This window comes from Haemaphysalis longicornis, unplaced genomic scaffold, assembly GCF_048455015.1.
Source record: "Haemaphysalis longicornis isolate Haplotype H1 unplaced genomic scaffold, Haemaphysalis longicornis Haplotype H1 scaffold_7, whole genome shotgun sequence".
NCBI classification, from domain to species: domain Eukaryota; kingdom Metazoa; phylum Arthropoda; class Arachnida; order Ixodida; family Ixodidae; genus Haemaphysalis; species Haemaphysalis longicornis.
The window spans coordinates 3,784,384-3,803,134 of record NW_027526422.1 but is presented as its reverse complement, the minus strand read 5'-3'; the positions used below and the strand labels follow the sequence as shown (position 1 = coordinate 3,803,134).

The 18,751-nt window shown below is 46.6% G+C and overlaps 1 protein-coding gene across 3 annotated transcripts in view; it reads right to left on the bottom strand.

Moving 5' to 3' along the window:
* Nucleotides 1-18,751, bottom strand: part of LOC144144321 (uncharacterized) — a 61,465-nt gene that overhangs the window by 15,422 nt on the left and 27,292 nt on the right. For all 3 annotated transcript variants that reach the window (XM_077675718.1, XM_077675716.1, XM_077675717.1), the window contains 2 exons: nt 9,532-9,819; nt 9,064-9,279 (listed from right to left, as the gene is read on the bottom strand). In XM_077675718.1, the coding sequence (XP_077531844.1) occupies nt 9,064-9,279; nt 9,532-9,819 (504 nt within the window). The remainder of the gene's footprint in view (nt 1-9,063; nt 9,280-9,531; nt 9,820-18,751) is intronic.

Below are 18,751 nucleotides of genomic sequence, written 5' to 3'. Positions count from 1 at the left end.
GAGCCTGGAAACCGTAAAGTTTTGAAAACCCATTGAAAACTTGCCAGCACACCTGTGGCCACGAGATGGCGCGTATTGCCTAGCGGTGGCAGGAAAGCCACATCCTCAAATCTAAGCCGACCTTCAACTTTCGCAAATGACTTTCATAAAAAAGTATCCGCGTAGATTCGAGCAAATACGGTATCTATTTGTCAATGCCACCGCCGCCAAAAATCGGGTTGGAACGTGGCAGATGATGCATGCTGGTGTTTTTTTTTCTCTGCGAGATGCAGGCGCAAAGCACATGCGCAGGCACAGCTTGCACAGTCATGGCGGTTGTTAGTGTTGCCAAGAGAGGAAATTGCTGGCTAAACTTTTCAGTGAATACTATCTACACGATAACCTGGGTTTCACAACAAGCTAGTTGAGTCCTGGCAACGTGTCCGTAGAAGCAAAGGAATAAAAACATCGGATATCCAATGCGATTTCATGCCTGACCTGCGGCATCCGATGACCCACGCGAAGCACACGACTGAACAGCGGATGAAATGACAGGGAGCCGGGCCTGTTCCATGGATCTTTCCTTAGGGCACCATGGGCCATCGGACACAGAGTTCCGATTATTTCAAACGTCCCACGAAAGCTTAAATTGCTGTCTTGCGGACGACTAACGCCATCTAGCGTATTTATTGGCAACTCCTTCTTCGATTTCATTATTTCAACGCTTTTCAACATCTATATTAAAGGAGTACTGACACCAAATTTTGAAACCTAAAAAATGATATAATTGGCTTCAGTAGTTTGTTCAGACGCCTCAGAAATTTTTGCAGCGATCCGAGGCCGGAATCACATCTAAAAATTGATTTTGATTGTCCAGGCCGCGAGCTTCCACAAATCGGCAGCGCTAGCACAATCGCTTTCGGCGTGACGAAACATTAGCCTGCGTGTCTGGCCGGTTCAGGGTGACGTCATATAGTCGTTTTCAGAACCGGAAACGATATCCTGCGCTGCTGTTGTCGGCGGTATTCGTTTGGGCAGGAGACGTGGGCGTAGCTGTGTGAGCAATGCTTGTAAACGTTGCGTGTTCGACGTCTTTGCTCTTCAGTTCGTTGCCGGCGCATGGTGTTCGGCACTGGTGCCGAAAACTGCGCGATGTCGACGGGCACCGCGGCGACATGGCGGTGCGCGTCGCCGAGCTCGCCCAAGTTGTGCTATGGCAAGCTCACGGTATGCGAAGTACTGCTCGTGGACGCCTGTCCGAGCAAATCGACGACGACGCCAAGATGCATTATTTTCCACGCGACAACATGCAGCGCTAAACGTGGACTGAGTTCGTGCGCGCCGGCGGCCGCAAGAACTGTCGCCCAAGCCAGCGGGCTCGGGGTTGCACGGGTCACCTTGGGTGTTGGGAACTTTAGACTTAGTATCATGGCGACTATTTGTTCGCTGGTATCTGTACAACTGCGAATGACCATCCCTTACACAACTTTTCACCACGCTATCATCCCCTTTTTCGCATATGAAGCTTTATTTTGGCAAAAATTTCCGTTTCAGCGATCGATGACCAAGACATCTGCCGCGGCCTGTTTTGATTCTAGCGCGCAGGTGGCGCCATGTTTCGGCCGCTCGCCGCACCGTGGTGCCGGCAGTGCTGGGTCGGAGCGCCGAACCTCCGCTGCCGGTCAGCGTAGGCTTACCATCGCGGCAAATATCTGAACGCCACTTTTAAATTCAGCGCTGATAACAACTCCTAGCACAATTTTCAACACACTAACATCTACTTTCTCGCATGTGGAGCTTCTTTTTCGCGATCAGATCGATTAGAAGAGTGGCGACAAGCTGTTGCTATCACGGTCTGCGCCGGTTCGAGCCGCAGTGATATTAAAAAACGGATGATGGCAAAGACATCGCCGGCCTAATCGCCTGGCCAAATAAAGTTGTTCTGTCTGTCAGGTGGCAGTGACTCATCCGAGTCTGACGATTCAGACGACATGTCGACTGCGCAGGCGAGTGCGGACCATAGGGACCATAGCAGACGATGCGGCGAACGCATGGAGGAAAGAAAAACGTCCCTGACGTCACGGGTGAGACCATGACGTAAGGCTGGCCTGCTTGCAGGCTGGCCTTTGAACGGCCATTTTCCCGCGCGGCGACCAAAATTGAAATTGGTTGCAATAAACGTGCTATAATTAATTCTGTGTTGGCGGCTGACGGCTTTCGGTTCGATTTTCGTTATTACTGGGCCAATAGGTATTCTTGACAGCATAAAAACTGAAAGTGAGAAATTTCGTATCAGTGCTCCTTTAACGAACTCTTAAACACCCTTGACAAGGAGGGAGCAGGCCTACGCCTGTCGACCATCGCGAAAGTCGTAGAGGAAGAATACACGAAAACAGCATGCTTCGCCTTTGCCGATGACATTGTTCTCCTAGCAGAATCCGCAACAGACCTACAAGACCTGCTCGACATCTGCTCAAAGATAGCAACAAAAGACCAGTTGAAATTTAACACAGCAAAAACGCAGTGGATGGGCATAAATGTAAATAACGAGGAGATCAAAGGTCCATTCATGCTCCAAAATGAAAAGCTAGACCGGACAAATTCATACAAGTACCTGGGCATCACCATCGGCAGTCAAGCGAACTACCTCAAACAGCACGAGAAGGACACTGAAAAAAATCAAACAAATTGAAAGGGCTAACATGGCACCTCGCAAGACATTCATACAACCCTGTGGAAGGCACTCGGAGTACCAGCCGTAACATATGCAGATGATGTGCTGGCCTACTCCAGACCAACACCGAAATGCATGGAGCAACACCAAAACGAGCTGGGCCGGTGGCTGCTTGGCGGCAACTGTGCGACCCCAAACTCCGTTATCACAGGCGAAATGGGCTGGTCCCCCTACGAAGTCAGAGAGGCGGGGGCAAAACTACACTACGCTGGCAGGATCAAATTCATGGCAACCACAAACTACTGCAAACGCACCTTCGATACAGAAATCTGAAAACTGACTGGATAAAAAGACTCATCAGCCTCGAAATAAAATACAGCCAAAATTCGACAAAACATGAAGCTAAATCTGAACAAAAGTGGCAACAAATCGTCAATAAAGAGCTAGCAAGCGAGAGCAAATTAACCTGGCGCATAGCGGTCTCCAGAAAGCAAAGCCTCGCCGAGTACCTCAAACACAGGGAAGAACCAGCGCCGATGCCATATTACCGTGGCGACAGAGACAGTGCCCCAGTGTTCCAGGCTCGCATGGGATCCCTGCTCGCGCAGCAAAGGCGACATGAGCTATTCGGCGCGGACCCAACGTGTCGGATGTGCGGAGCGCAGAGCAAGACGATACAGCATGCGATCCAGGAATGTACAAAACTAAACGACGAACATCAGGAAGCGACGGCATTAGCCAATAGCCTGGCATGCACGGGCGCCTCCGAAAAAACAAAAGAGCAGCAAGCATCGCACACCAAACGACTGCGCCGTTGGGAGCAGTACCGCCGAAGTTTAGAAAAGGTCCCCATTCGGCGTATTTCCTGCATAGGTCAAGTGGGGAGCTAAGTGGACCGACCCGCCGGACGTACCGATGGCCTCACTTCTCTGCTACAACCGGACCGGCCGTGGTGGGACCGGCTTTCCACGCGTGTGTGCGAGTGCGCGCGTGCTCGGTGTGTACGTGTGCAGTGAGTGTACTGTGTACTCTGACACCCGTGGTGCCTCCTGGCGGTGCAAAAGAAAACTACTGTGCCAGGAAACGGTCTGGTGGTGCTGGTGCAAATACTTGATCCCAAACACCACACCACGGGTGGCAACAATTTCTTAAAGGAGTACTGACACGAAATTTCAAAGCTGAGATAACTATGTAAAACGCTTCCCTTTTATCAGGAGATATCTCCCAGCAAGTTTCAACAGCAACAGTTCAGCGAAACATATTTAAAATTCATTTTAATCTTCGCCCGCACGAGAAAGCCCAGAGCGGGCCGACGTGACATCATCTGCTACTTGCCCCAAACTGCTGACGTCGGGGCTCCCGTGACGAAGCCGACGCGCTGGCTGTGGTTGGCGCGCGCTGCTCGGGCGTGTGTACACGTCATGGTTTTGGGACTGACGTCATGCTGCCCGGGCCTGTGGGGACGGCGAAGACCTCGGCCGGTCTGGGCGCGCGCGTGCGCTCGCTCGCACGCGCTTCCAGAGAGGCAGCGATACGGCAAGAATGGTGACGCCATGTGATACATCCTGTCATGGCGGCCACTCGGCGTTTTTTTGTCGAAACCGAAACTGGCACGAATAAACGACGCCGTAAATGAATGTTTACGCTTCGCTCGACCGTCCAATCTGTCATTCTATTATTAGTGGGCTGGTAGGCACGCATAGCAGCGAAAAAAACGTAACATGAAAATTTCGTGTCAGTACTCCTTTAACAATTTCTCCGTATGTGCAAACATATGTTCGAACTTCCTGTGGCACTTGATGCGCCTGCCCTGTGTCAAAAGGGATCAGGACCACGAACTTGCTTGCTTACTTACTTTGCTTACATTTCTCGTGTGGAGACGGCGTCTAGAGTGCAATTTGTACCGCCAAGAGCAGTGTACTCACCACTATTGGTGCTACTGCACGCAAATGGCGTCCAATTCATGACGTGCTCTGCAAAAGGGAACATCTGTGGAAGGAACTTGGGCAGCTGCAACTGCTGATTTTCTTTACCCCAGCGGCAGTGATCTCTCCAGCAACGATGTGGGTTCGTCAGATTTTAGTTCTGATGAAGATGCTCCCATTCAGCAGCTTCAGACTGCAAATAGCAGCTTTCATAAAACTGCTGTTATGTGTTTGAAAAAGTCATCTTTAAGCTACAAGTTCATGTATAGCAATGCTAACTGTGTCCAGTAACTGAAGAGAAAAAAAAGTTTTGTAGATGCACTCAAAATTGGCCATTTTTGCGCCGTCCGCCGTAACGAAAAAGTTACAGCCCACACAATCGGTTCTCTCTTCCCTCTCCGTCTCACTTTTTGTTTCTCTCCCCTCCAGCAGCCATCCGCTCCTCTGCACAATCGCTTTCCCCGTCTCCTCGCTAGCATCTCCTCTGGTTGCGCAGCGGTCGCGGGGGCAGCGTGCAGGTGTTCATTTCTCCCACTCAGCAGTGAATCGCCAACGAGGCTACACTCAGAGGCTGGGGCTTCCACATGTCTTTGTTGTGATCGTGTGTGCCATGATACGCGCTGGCTGGCTGGCAGGAATCGCTGTAGTGGACTGTGGCACAAGCGTTTTAATGCAGCGAGAATGGCCCCTGCACTGCATTACTCTTTTCGAGTTCACTTTTTTTAGCCATCTGGGTTTCCGAGCCGTGCAAAGCATAAGTTTGTAGTTTGCATTGAAGTTTCTTGCAAATCCGTCATGCGAAACTGTATTTATAGGCATAATAGTTGTTCAGATTCCACGAGGTCCACATTTTATGACAGTTTTCACAGTACCAAGAAAGTTGTATCATCGAATTCACGGGCTTCTATGGACGCTTGCCGGGGATCCGAACATATTTCGTTGCCATGAGAATTTCGTAATAGTGCGTTTTCGTTAACGTGGCATTTGACTGTACAGCCTTTGCAAAAGCACCAACCATTTCCAGCGTACAGTCAAGTCCACTTAGAACGATACCGCTTATAACAATATATTGGATATAACGATGAACAGCTACGGCACCGTCTGCTTTTGTATGCTTTTTATAGGAAAATAAACTGCTTATTACAACACTCCAGTGCCACGATATCGGATATAACGATTGAATCCGGTTATAGCAAGCACCGAAAATGCGAGCTGCCGCCGGCTCTCCTCACCAACCACGCCGACACCATAGGCCACGATGCGCCTCGCATCCCGCCCACCCCTCAGAAAACGGGTCAATTGCGCCGCTTGCGAGGAAGCAAGAAGAGGAGGGGGGGACAGTTCTCCTTTCAAAAACACCCCTCCTGGTGCCCACTGCTTTGAATTTGACTGGGTGCCTCTTCAACTACCTCCATTTTTCCGCGGATCGGACATCAGGACCGATGTTTTTGAAAAGTCTGAGTGTCTCCTGTAAGAGGCAATCGTTGCACAGATACGTGCTGCAGACAGCGGTGGCAGTGACAACTCTGACGACACAGTTGCACAGCCTTCTCGGGTAGCATCTTTGCAGGAGGCCCAACGCATGATAGCCTCTCGGGGACTTCGTTTCCACCAAGAACCCTTCGCTCAGCTAGGTGAAGCACCTACAGATGCTCTAGCAAAAGATGTGCGCCAGCTTCATGTGCAGCAAGTAAAGCTGACCGAGCAAGGCTTCTGTTCCACAAACAGGTATCAGTACAACCTTGCTTGCCTGCAAATAAAATGTTTTGAGCTTTGTTTCGTCTTTTTAGTTAGCAACCCACCATATAACGATCATCGGTTATAATGATGGGATTTCCTTGGCACTTGGATATTGTTATAAGTGGACTTGACTGTATATGCTGTGATTTTGCGGTTGAAACACATCCTCAATACTTTTTAAAAATTTGGGGTGGGAGGGGGTTGAATATTTTGAATTATAAGAGTGTCGTCTGACTCGAACTGAATACTAATTAGGTGGGATCGAATATTCGAAGTTTCGAATATTCACACACTCCTAACATAAATACGACTCTGTCCTTCCAGTTTTCACTACAACTGCAGCACCGGTTATTAACAAAACCCCATGTCAGTACCCTGAAAGCAATGATATCATTGTTACGCATCAATTTTGGTTTCAAGAAGAAAACCCAACAACTGTGTATGTTCACTAAATATAAAAGAAAAAGAAATTCTGCAACACTGAAAACAAACCGCTCCCTCTGGAAGGCTTTCCAGCCTCCCGACCAGCCCGGCCCCTTGGCCAGCAAGCACCGGGGTCTCCTGCACTGACACCTCTCATTGGGGGCACCCCAAGACTGCACTGGCCGCTTCATCGAGTTCGCCCCCTCATTCACTCAGCGAAAAGACGTGGCAACAGCTTTGGCCTCTCTTTTCTCCGTATTGTTTTTCGTGGAAAACTAAAAATAAAGCAGTTGTCGCTTACTCTTTCGCGACCATGGAAAAATGGCCTATTTTGAGTGCTTCCAGAAAACTTTTTTGTCTCTGAGCTACCGCAAATATTTAGCACTGCTATGCATGAAATTGTAGCTTACAGATTTCTCTTTCAAACAAATAACAGCAGTTTTGTGAAAGGTGCAGGTATTGAGAGTTTATTGGTCAATGAAACAAACAAACAAAAAATGTGCAAAAAAAGTATACACAAAAAGGCAATTTTAGTGAGCCTAAACATTATTTTACGAATTCTACGATATGCAAAATGTTTCTACATTCCTAAGCTATGATTCAATATATACATAAATGCTGTATACCAAGTACTGGTTTTTTGCGGGCCCACCAACCTAAAGGCCCTGATGACTGTGCCACTTCGCGAAGCCACTCGACAGTCAGCCGATCTCTAAAACATGCATCCAAGCATGCTTGTTTGTGTTCTCGCACAAAATCCTTATTATTACAGTGGGGGGAGGGGGGGGGAACAAACAAACAAACAAACCCCATAGCACTCTTGAGAAGCAGCATACGATGCACCACAGCGCTAATTTACACCAGGCTATCTTGAAGGTGGTAACGCGATACGGCGCGGTGCATTTGCCAAAATATCCCCGCAGCACGTTGTCCAGACACTACACATGAAAGTAATAACCACAGTCGTCAGATTTTAGACAAAGACGCAGGTTCGATTCCCAGCCGCGGCAGCCGCTTTTCTGATGGATGCGAAAAGCAAAAACAGCCGTATGTACGAGATTTCGGCGCAGCTTAAAGATCCCCAGATGGTCAAAATTAATCTGGAGCCCTCCACTATGGTGCGCCCCATTGCCTGCGTTGCGTCGGTGTAAACCCTACAAATCAATCAACCAATAAAAGATATTAGGCACGTTTTGTGTATAAATACAGTGCAGCCCAGTCAAAAACAAACCTTCCCTGGCAGCACCTGCCGAAGTGTGAGGCTGTTGAATCTTCATCAGAACTAAAATCTGAAGAATACACACCGTTGCTATACTCGGTGACAACTTAAGAATGGCACCGGCACCGGAAGTTGCCGCTGTGCCTTATCACCGTAGCCGGATGTTTCTCCGTGCGGCGCAAGTAGGGCGTTACTGGGGATATTTTTAACATGGCGTGAGCCGTTCCCGTGATTTTTTGGACTTAATATGCTTATAAACGACTCCAGTGACAACAAACAAACTGCGTGAGGCAAGGCAGACGATATCACGCATTCATAGCAAACCCCTTTCAAAATGCGCGCACACTGACGTCTCGGGTCCGGCGCTTTGACGGAGTGATACACTACATGAGGCGGTGCTGTTCTTGAGTGGTAACCGAGTATAGAGTCATCACTGCTGCTGGGGTTATATATATATATAAACACACAGCAGCAGCAGCAGTGGCCAAAGTCCCTCAAACTGCTGTCTGCCTTTGTCGAGTGCACAGTGAAACAGGACGCCATTATCGCCCAACTCGCCGCTGCCTTGGGTTCAAATTTCACTCACAATGCTGTCTAGCGATGTGAAATGTACCTAAACAAACGGCAACCAAATTGAAAAAGGGTTTCCAAAGGACATGACAGATGACGTCAGTTGTCTGAATAGTGCCGCTTTTAGTTTTTGCGGAAGGTTTGAAAATCACTGTTCACCCGTGAATGGTGGCCTATGGCGGGGTTGCAAAAGAGTTAAATAACAATCTGGACATTCCACAGACCTGTTTCTAAAATTGCATGAGCTGTTCCATGGGTACCTTGTAGATGGTGCTAAAATGTAGCCAACCAAAGTTGCAGGCAGCCGTGGTCACCAATTCACCACTTATCAGGCTGACGTCCACCATAACCCAGGCTTGCCAGGCCCCTAAAGCCCACGTATACACTCAGTTCCACTTACTCCAATAGCTCAGCCCTTAGTCGATGGTGAAATTGGCGCAGCTGAGGGAACTTTTGGCTTTCAATCTGCTCTGCATGCTCTTGGCGCAGCTGCTCCCACCACTGGCCACCCCAGCAGCAGAGGCCAGACGCACCTGCGGTTTCCCGGCCGTCCTTGGGCTCGACCAGCGAGGATGCCTGGCTGATGGAGGACCTTGCGTAACCCCTGCGTGAGCCCGCCTGGCGGGGCCCTCGGTGCGTCGGCGCCCAGCCTTGCGAGCCGGAGGAGCAGTCGGGCGAGGATGAGAAGAAGGCGTCCCTCTGCCGGAAGAAGCCCCAGTCTGCGTCCCGCCGCTGGCCGGCTGCACCCGCTGGGCAGCAAGACCGAGGGCATGAGTGCACGCACACACCACTGCCAAGCAAGTGGTTTGCTGCGTAGCAGGCTGTTTCCGACCCCTTCATGCACTGCCTTCTCAGCTGGCTCGCAGCATGAATCGGCAAGTAGTGCACACAGTGCGACTATGCAAGGGTGCTCCTCTCTGCCCGCTCCTCACTGCACTTACGGGGAGAAGGAATACGCAGGCTACGAGGACAACCCCGCGGACCGCACGAAACGCACTCACCGGCGGCCGAGCTGCCGTCGCTGTGCTTGGCCGACCCGTCCCGGGAAGGGGGCGGCGTGAGCAGGCCGAAGCTCTGCTTGATCCCCCACAGGAGCTGCGTGTGGGAGGAGGTGCGCTGGCCGCCCACGGCCCACGCCCCGGCCGCCGCCCACGACGAGCCAGGGCTGGGGCCGCGCCCCTGCAGGCGCAGCCTCGGGGGCCACACCAGCGACGGGGGCCTGCCCCCGCCGCCACCACCACCCACCACCACAGACGAGCCTCGCAGGCTGGTGGGCTTGGACCAGGTGCCTGCGAGGACACCCGTGTCACGCCGACCTTTCTTTCAACGCCAACTGCTGCATCCGCCTTTTTTAATAAGGGGGGCACACTGGTCTTACACCAAAAATGTTTACTTTTGCAGTTATGATGATAAATATTGGAGGACATATGTAGTTTTACATTCTGATAGTAGATATAGAATTTGTTTGTGTGTAAAACAACTACATTCAAATTTATTCAGAAATGTACATTTGATTTTTTGACAACTTTTGTAAAAACACTGCTGGAGTGGTGCAGCTTAACAAGCTACCAGTGAACTTTGCACAAATCAAGAAGTAAAATAAGACTAACAGTATCATTCTATCTGGTCTTAGCAAAAGTTACAACAATTTGAAGTTTGGGCTTGGAAGATGGGAATTAGAAAAACCAGTTTAACCTTGCAAGTTCAAACTTAAAATGATCCTAACTTCTGCTATAGACCAGATGGAATCATACTGTTAGTCTTATTGCACTCCTTGATTTGTGCACAGTTCACTGGTAGCTTGTTAAGCAGCACCACTCTAGCAGTTCTTCTACAAAAGCTGTCAAAAAATCAAATATTAAATTCCGAATAAATTTGAATGTAGTCGTTTTACTCAAAAACCAATTTTATATCTACAATCAGAATGGAAAACTACATATGTACTCCAATTTTTATTATCATAACTGTAAAAATAAAGTTTTTGACCGGGGAAAAATTGGCTGTTTCTGGGTGTTCCAGAAAATATTTTTTTCCTTGCCACAGACATTTAGTGATACTAAATGATAGAGAAAGAATGGGGCTTTGTAACAGTAATAATTTCAAACCACAGATTTATAACAAATTTTATAAAAAAAGAATTAGCAAAACCAAAAAAGTAACAAAAAGAAAAACAAAATGATGAAAACATCAATGCCACTTTGCACAGGGCACATACAAAAAAAAAGTGAAATATAGGTGGTACTATTCATTGAAAAGTTTAGCTGTCAATTTCTTCACTTGGCAACACTGGAAACGGCCACAGACATGGCCAATGCGCCACGGACATGGCGCGGTTTGGGCCACTGCACCCGCACGCCGAAGAAAAAAAAAAAAAACACCAGCATGCGTCGTCTGCTGCATTTCAACCCGATTCTCCACGGTAGTGTCAACAGAGATGTTATTAATCGCACTCACATTGGACTCGTGGCAATACTTTGCATTCGGTGAGGTAGAGTTTGTTAACGCGCAGCACAGCTATGTGCTTAGCACGGGCAAGTACCGCCATCCCGTGGAGCCCGACCTAACAAGTGACGACACACTCACACGGTTGCCTGCATGCACACCTCGCGAGTAAATACAAGCAATACAATTTAAACATAAGGGCATTATAAAGTAATACTGCAGAAATGAGCTCTGCAAGTTCAAAAGTTATTTACATACATAAAATTATATAAACACTAGTGCGTAGTGGCTATTTTTGGTAGTCCAAGAAATTTTTTTTCTTTCCACAGAAAATGAGGATGCTAAAGTGCAGGTTATGATATATTAGAAATTTTATCAAAAAATTGTGAAAAGAAAAAAAATATAACAAAAAGAAAAAAAATTGATGATAACCTCAATGCTACTTTCCACACAGTAGACATAAAAACAATTTGAATTATACACTTTGAACATAAAACACTTATAGAATGATGATAAATTCTTTTATTAGGAAGGGGAGGACCGAAGGTCGCTGGAGGGCAAAGAGGGGGAATATGGAGGGAGGCAGACGCCCACTAAACCACGCTCGCCAGGCCACTGGCAACGCCAAACTGGGCTAAGGTCACCAGGTGTTGAGGATGTTCGAGAATGTCCCCATGTAATGCTTCTATATCTGAATTTTGAAAAACATTATGGTTCAGTCTATGAGTATCAAAAGCGGAGCAGTGCAGAACAATTAAGATGGTCCATGTTTGCTTCACACACAGTGTGACAACAGGCACATGTGCAGGGGGCAGCGGTGCCAATGCCCTTCTTCCGGTCAGCACCTCATATCATCCATAAATGGCTTATAGAATAATACTGCAAATATGAGCAGTGTAAGTACAAAAGTTCTTTACCTACAAAAATATAAATATAACACGAACAGCCACGCGCTGCTCTGGAGCGCTACGCCAAGGTCAACTGCAGGCCGTCTTAGTGGAGAAAACCCGACTCTGTGCAGTCGGTGCGAACCCTCACCCGAACGAAGTCGACACCCTGCAGATAAGAGCTGTGGCCTTTAGAACAGGGCCGGATCTGTATACGACTATGCGCGCCCAATAGAGCGACCAGAGAAGAGAGCGAAACTCAAGGGTGCACACCTAGTGAAGGACCGCGGCGACTTGATGCACTTTCGCTGACCGTAGGAAAGTCTGACGAATCGAAGTCGTCTTCCGTGTCTGTGCTGCTACCATTATGCACAGATTCAAGCTCAGTTACATCGGAATCCATCAAAATTTGCCGTTCACACGAAGCATCGGCGAGTGGCAGCGACGCCATAACCGAAACCACGTGAGCTCGTCTCCCCAGCAGCGAAGGACATTTTAAGGAGCCATGAAGACAAAATACAAGTTTGTTTTATTCGAAAGATTTCGTGTTTTATAGTGCTCCCAGCGCTTTTCCGGATACAAACGATGCTTTATTCACTGAGAAATATATAAATTTAAGTTAAATTTAAGTTATACTTTTGATTGTCCCGCTGATAGCCATTACTAATACCCTAGCATCTTCACTTATATTCCATGATGACAAAATAGAATTAACATGGGCACTTGTCTCAAACGGAGCCTTGAAATTTGTTTTTGGCGCCTGCTATAGGTAGAGCCCCTTATTTTTTGCGGTGGAACATTTCAAATTCTGCAATTCTAGATAGGGGAATCTGCAAAATTCCGCGACAACATTGAAACAGCATAAGGTATATGTAACAGTTCATTTATTAGACACTTCAGACTCCTGATGTGCCAGATTTTATTTACAACTGAAGGAAGCTGTTGTGGCTGAGCATCTGGTGATGCTTTGTGCTTTCTTCACCAAGAGAATGGCGCTTGTGAGGCACGATGTCACCATAGCGACTGAATGACCGACAGGTATTTAAGGGCAATGGAAGAAAGTGTTGGAGTCAGGTGTTCCATCCCAGCCCAGAAAGTCAGGACATCAAAATCTTCACCTGGCTTTTCTTGTTTAGAAAGAAATTGTGCCAAATCCCTGTCACTAGACTTGAGGTCTTGGGCAGACTTCAGGTACACTTGCCATTCAGCAACTAGGGCTATAAATCCAGGAACGGCCCCAAACTCTGATCTCTTTTCTGAGAGACACCCAACTTGCTGGGGATCCAAGGACCTCACACTCTTGAAGAACTTCCAGGTGTCAGAGTTCTCCAAGTATACTAGCGCCTTGCTAGCCACTTTACTCATTGCACCCTTCATTTGTTTGCAATCTGACCGGCCATGTCGTGTGCAATGTTCTCTTTCTGTGGCTATGGCTAAGCCCCTTGATTCGGGTGGAGGCTGCGCCACCTAGCCACTTTTATTATTTGATAAGGTAGGAATACGCAGATGCAAATTTAAATTTGCAACAGTAAAAATGTTGCAGACAATAGAAACCATATTGCTATTACTTTTCCGCCATATTTCACCGAATATATCGTTTTGGGGACGTAGCACCACACTTTTAACGGTTTTTTTGGAATTCCGCGAAAACACTGTAATTCCGCGATTTTTCGCGGAATTGCGGAATCGCGGAAAGCTAGGGGCTCTAGCTATAGGCCACCAGACAACCACCCCGGCTTCTGCGACCTACTTCATCAGTCCCTACTTACAGTTACCAATAAATATCCTCAGGCACCCATATTTTTATTCGGAGACTTCAACTATCCAGCAATCAGCTGGTCGTTGCTTTCAGTGTCGAATGGGTCACCGTCTCAAGAACATCAATTCTTAAACACTGTACTTGATTTTAATCTTCACCAGGCCATAACCTGTCCTACCAGGGGTAATAATATCCTAGACCTCCTGCTAACTTCGTGCCCTGACGACATAAAATCAATTAACACGCTCCCTGGTCTTAGTGACCACAAACTAATCCATATTTGCATCTCTTCCCCGCTGAAAAAGAAATCACCCACACAGAAGATAATCACAGATTACAAAAGAGGAAATTTTAACGCCATTAATCACGAACTCACAAAATTCTTAGGTAACTTCAGGATTACGCACCTAACTCGTAGTGTCAACGCTAACTGGGAACTTTTTAAGACAACAATGCTTAACCTTAAAAATAAATACATTCCTATTACCCTCATTAAATCAGATTCCAACTGTCAATGGTTTAACAAACAGCTAAAATCACTCTGCAACCGGAAGAAACGCTTGTACAGATCGGCTCACCTAAGCCGAAGTCCAACTGCATGGGAGCGCTATCGCTCATGCGCGAAACAATACTTAACCGAACTCAAAGCTGCAAAAATTAAATTCATTTACGATGACCTATTATCGATTCTTCAATCAAACCCTAACAAATTTTGGCGCATGCTTTCCCCTACGTCACAATCTAATCGATTAGACCTCACTAATGCTGATGGAGAACCAATCGACGCCACACAGTGCGCTTCTGCTTTGAATGACCACTTTCTGTCTGTGTTTTCCTCTGCTAATACCACTGATACCGTAGTATTGCCGGATCCAGAAGCTGTAGTGATGCCAGGAATTGAAATCTCTCCAGAAGGAATATTTAAACTGATTAACGATCTAAAAGTTTCTTCTTCGGCCGGCTGTGACAGTATTAACAGTAAATTACTAAAAAGTACGATTTCAGTCTCTAGCCAGATACTTTACTTGATCTTCACACAATCATTACAAACAGGAAACGTACCAGACGACTGGAAGAAGGCTAAGGTTATTGCAATTTTTAAATCAGGCAACCGCGCAATCCCAGCAAACTACCGACCTATTTCCTTTAACCAGTATCCCATCTAAAATGCTCGAACATATGATAGCTTCAAATCTCATGACTTATCTGGAATCCATCAATTTTTTCTTTGCTCATCAATATGGTTTCCGGAAACTACTATCGTGCGAAACCCAACTAGCGGAATTCACACGATATACTTCACTTCATGGACGAAAATCTTCAAACTGACGCCATATTTTTAGATTTCTCTAAAGCATTCGACCGTGTCCCTCATAACCTATTACTATCTAAACTATGCAACCTTGGAATCCCTCTCAACATAATTTCCTGAATAGAAAATTTCCTAATAAACCGGAAGCAGTTCACAAGCGCTAACGATTACGACTCACCTCTCTCTGACGTAACGTCAGGTATCCCCCAGGGTGCCTGCCTCTCCCCGCTTCTCTTTCTAATATACATAAACGACTTGCCCAATAATGTACTAACAAAATTAAGACTTTTTGCCGATGACTGCGTTCTGTACTCTGCAATCTATAAACCCGATGACAGAGCTAAACTTCAACATGATCTAGATATAATTGTAGCTTGGTGTGATAAATCTCTTATGCCATTAAACCTCACTAAGTGCAAAATGATGTCATTCACCCGTAAAATGATCCCAGCAGTACACCTATAGCATAAAGTCTCTTCCCGTTAGCCCTACACTATCTTACAAATATCTCGGAGTGCATCTATCATCGTCGCTATCATGGTCAAACCATATTCAAATCATCTGTTCAGAGGCCTCACGCACCCTCGGATACCTGCGCCGGAACTTAAAATTAGCCTCACCAGACATTAAAAAGCTAGCATATGAAACTTATGTCCGACCGAAATTAGAATATGCCTGCTCAATCTGGCACCCCTCACAAACCTATCTTACTAATGATATAGAACGGATTCAAAACCGCGCTACCCGTTTTATTTGCTCCAAATACTCTAACGATATTAGCGTTACTGCACTAAAAGAATCATTGAACCTGCCGTCACTTGAATCTCGTCGCATCATTTCTCGGTTGTGTCTTCTGCATGCTTTCTATTATTATCCTAAATCGCGGCACGTCCTGCTTCAACCATCACACAGAACTTCATCCCGCATAAACCACAGTCATCCTATCGCACCCATAAATGGACACACATCTGCAACGATTACCTCCTTCTTTCCCAATGGGATTACACTCTGGAATAAACTACCCGATAATTTAGTAACATGCATTAACCGCCAAGCCTTCCGCAATAAACTAAAAATTAACTTGTCACAATCTAACTAAATTTTCTATTCTCCTGACAGTTTTTACAATAATTTTGAAGTACTGTTTAAAATGTTTCATATTTCTCTGAATGTTTACCCCTGTAACTTTACGTTTACCTTGCACTTGGTAATGTTTACTGTATACTTTGCATTTTGTACCCTTTGTATTATTATTGTTCTTTGAATGTTTACCCTCGGTACCCTTTGAGTTTTTTTTTTTTTGCGTTGTTTCCTATACTTTGTACGCCCCCCCCCTTCCCCCTTTTATGTAATGCCTTCGGGTCTTTAAGGTGGAATAAATGAAAAAAAAATCATGTTTTTGTTGTCTGCAATGACATCACAGGAACTGACCGCTCTGCAGCCTAGGGTACCTTTATTCACGCGTCTCTCATACAGGGTGGAGACATGCATACGCTGGCACCACCACTCGCTCGCCAGCGAAGCAAGCCATTGTATCAAAACCGCGCTAAAATTATCGCCGCAACGTGGTTTACTCGCGAAGTTTGAATCATCTTATCTGTTTCGCGTTGCTGGGTCTCGTGGAAAACGAAAAGGACAATGCATTGAGCACGTTGACCTAACTGCGCTGGCACGGGACCATTCAAAGGGTGTCTCCACCCTGTACGGCGGTGCTGGCATCGAGGTACCCTACGGCGGTTCGCACGTTTCTTTACGTTACTGAACCTAGATGGCGCCACCATACCGTGGCAAGCCGTGTATAAACTTGGCTTGTTTTTGTTCGGGGAGAAAATAATCGTCTCGTGAAACATAGTGCTCGCTCTACAGATACGGCAACGTAAGACACCGTTGCTTGCGTCAATCAGCCAGTGTCGTCCGAGACAACCCCAAAGCCCCGCAGTACTGTGCAGCTAAACCAAGCATAGTGCATGCAGTACCAACAGCAGTAGGCATCAGTACTTCTATGTTTACTATGCTTTCGAAACTTCCACTGTTTGCCCCACCATTCTTATTGTGTTAAAAAGAATGTGCCCTAAATCTAAGCACAAATATCTTGTTCTGCAAGCTTATAAGCTCAGCCTAATTTGCGTTAGCTTTTGCCGGCCTCCGCCAACCGCAGAGCAGACTGGTATGACGTCCATAGGTTCTGTTGCGGAAAATGAGCTAGTGGGTCGCATGGCCATTCCCTTTTTTCCTAATGATATAGCTTATTTGAGCAAAGTTTACGTTAAAACTGGTGTCAGTATGGTTCTAACGAGGCCGTTTTGTGAATGAACCAAACTTGTGTTTTGTCTTCATGGCTCCTTTAAAAATCCCCCACGTGGCGGCAAAACGAAACTCAAAAGCGCAACTGATAAAATAGTTTTTCCTTTACCATTTGGATGGCGTGAGCGGTCCAGAAGAGCTTGGAGAATGCCAAAATTAGAATTTGTATTCATTGATAGCATACTATCGATGGGAAGAGGCGCGGTCACGAAAGTGTTAAATGCGTTCACAACACCATACTGTTGGAACACATACCCTCCCTGCTCTAACACTGATGCACGTGGGGCAAATAACGGACTCGAGCAGTGCAGAACAGAAGCAGTTGGAGGTCAATGGGAGAGGCCTTTGCCCTGCAGTGGGCCTGAGTAGGCTGATGATAATCCATATGAGATAAAAATTTGCCCCCACACAAGAATGTACCATAAATAATGCTAAGAAACAGCAGCAGTATAGCTTCTGCATGTTGGGTTTATGCCATAAAGCAATTCTGCAAACCCTCTTTATTGGGCATATTATTTTACTACAGTCTGCTTACTGAAGCATGCTTGAGAAATTGTAAACTCAACTTTCCTTACTTCAAGTTGCTAAATATTTGCTTCAACTCCCAACTAAATGAACTACCGTATTTTCCGGTGTATAAGTCGCAGATTTTTTCTGAAATTTTCAGTGGTGCGTCTTAGCCACCGGTGCGACTTATGTATGAAATAAATCCGGTTCGCGGCGGCTGCGCGTGGCCAGTGCACGTTAAGAGACACAGCTCTATGGTCTAAATGAATCCGAAGCCCACTGCTACGGTGTTTCTCATAGCCCATATGTTGCTTCGGCATTAACCGTTAAACCAAAGAATTTGCAGCTTTTTTTACTCAAAAACAATGATAATGGCCTGCGACAACTGCGCGCCACTTTCTGCCATGCGCAGTGACTACAGTTCAGAATAAATTCACAGTAATATCAAACTGGGTTGCAAAAATAAAATGCAGCTTATAAATTATTACAGAGAGTTACTCTGAAGGAGGTGAACGTGCTGCTAATTTTTAAAATGACAGCTTGCTGATAAGTTTTGCTTTTCGGGCCGCTTCCGGTCGCGTCACTTCCGTCCGCCATGACACCTTTATTGTGCTGATTTACGACAGCACGCAAGAGACGCGCGACGTTTGGAGAGGTGGCCAAATGGGCCTCACACTCGTGGGACTCCATTTCTGCAAAAACAGTTGTAGCCGGGTTCATAAAGGCTGGAATGATCCATTCCGCGAGAGGTGACGATGTTGACGAAGAAGACATCAGTGAGTCGGAGGACGACAGCAATGTGCTGGCGGAACTCCCACTTGAAGTTGCTGAATTGTTTGTTAGCGAGCCGGAGGAAGAAGACTTCAATGGTTTTGCCTAAACGCCGTCTGTAAGTACATGCTATCTGTGTGTATCAATAAACCATTTTTGAGAAGTTAGTTCTGTCTAGACTTTGGACGGTATATGCACGTGTCTAGCCCTCCTTACCGGGCGATGCGTTGATAGGCGGC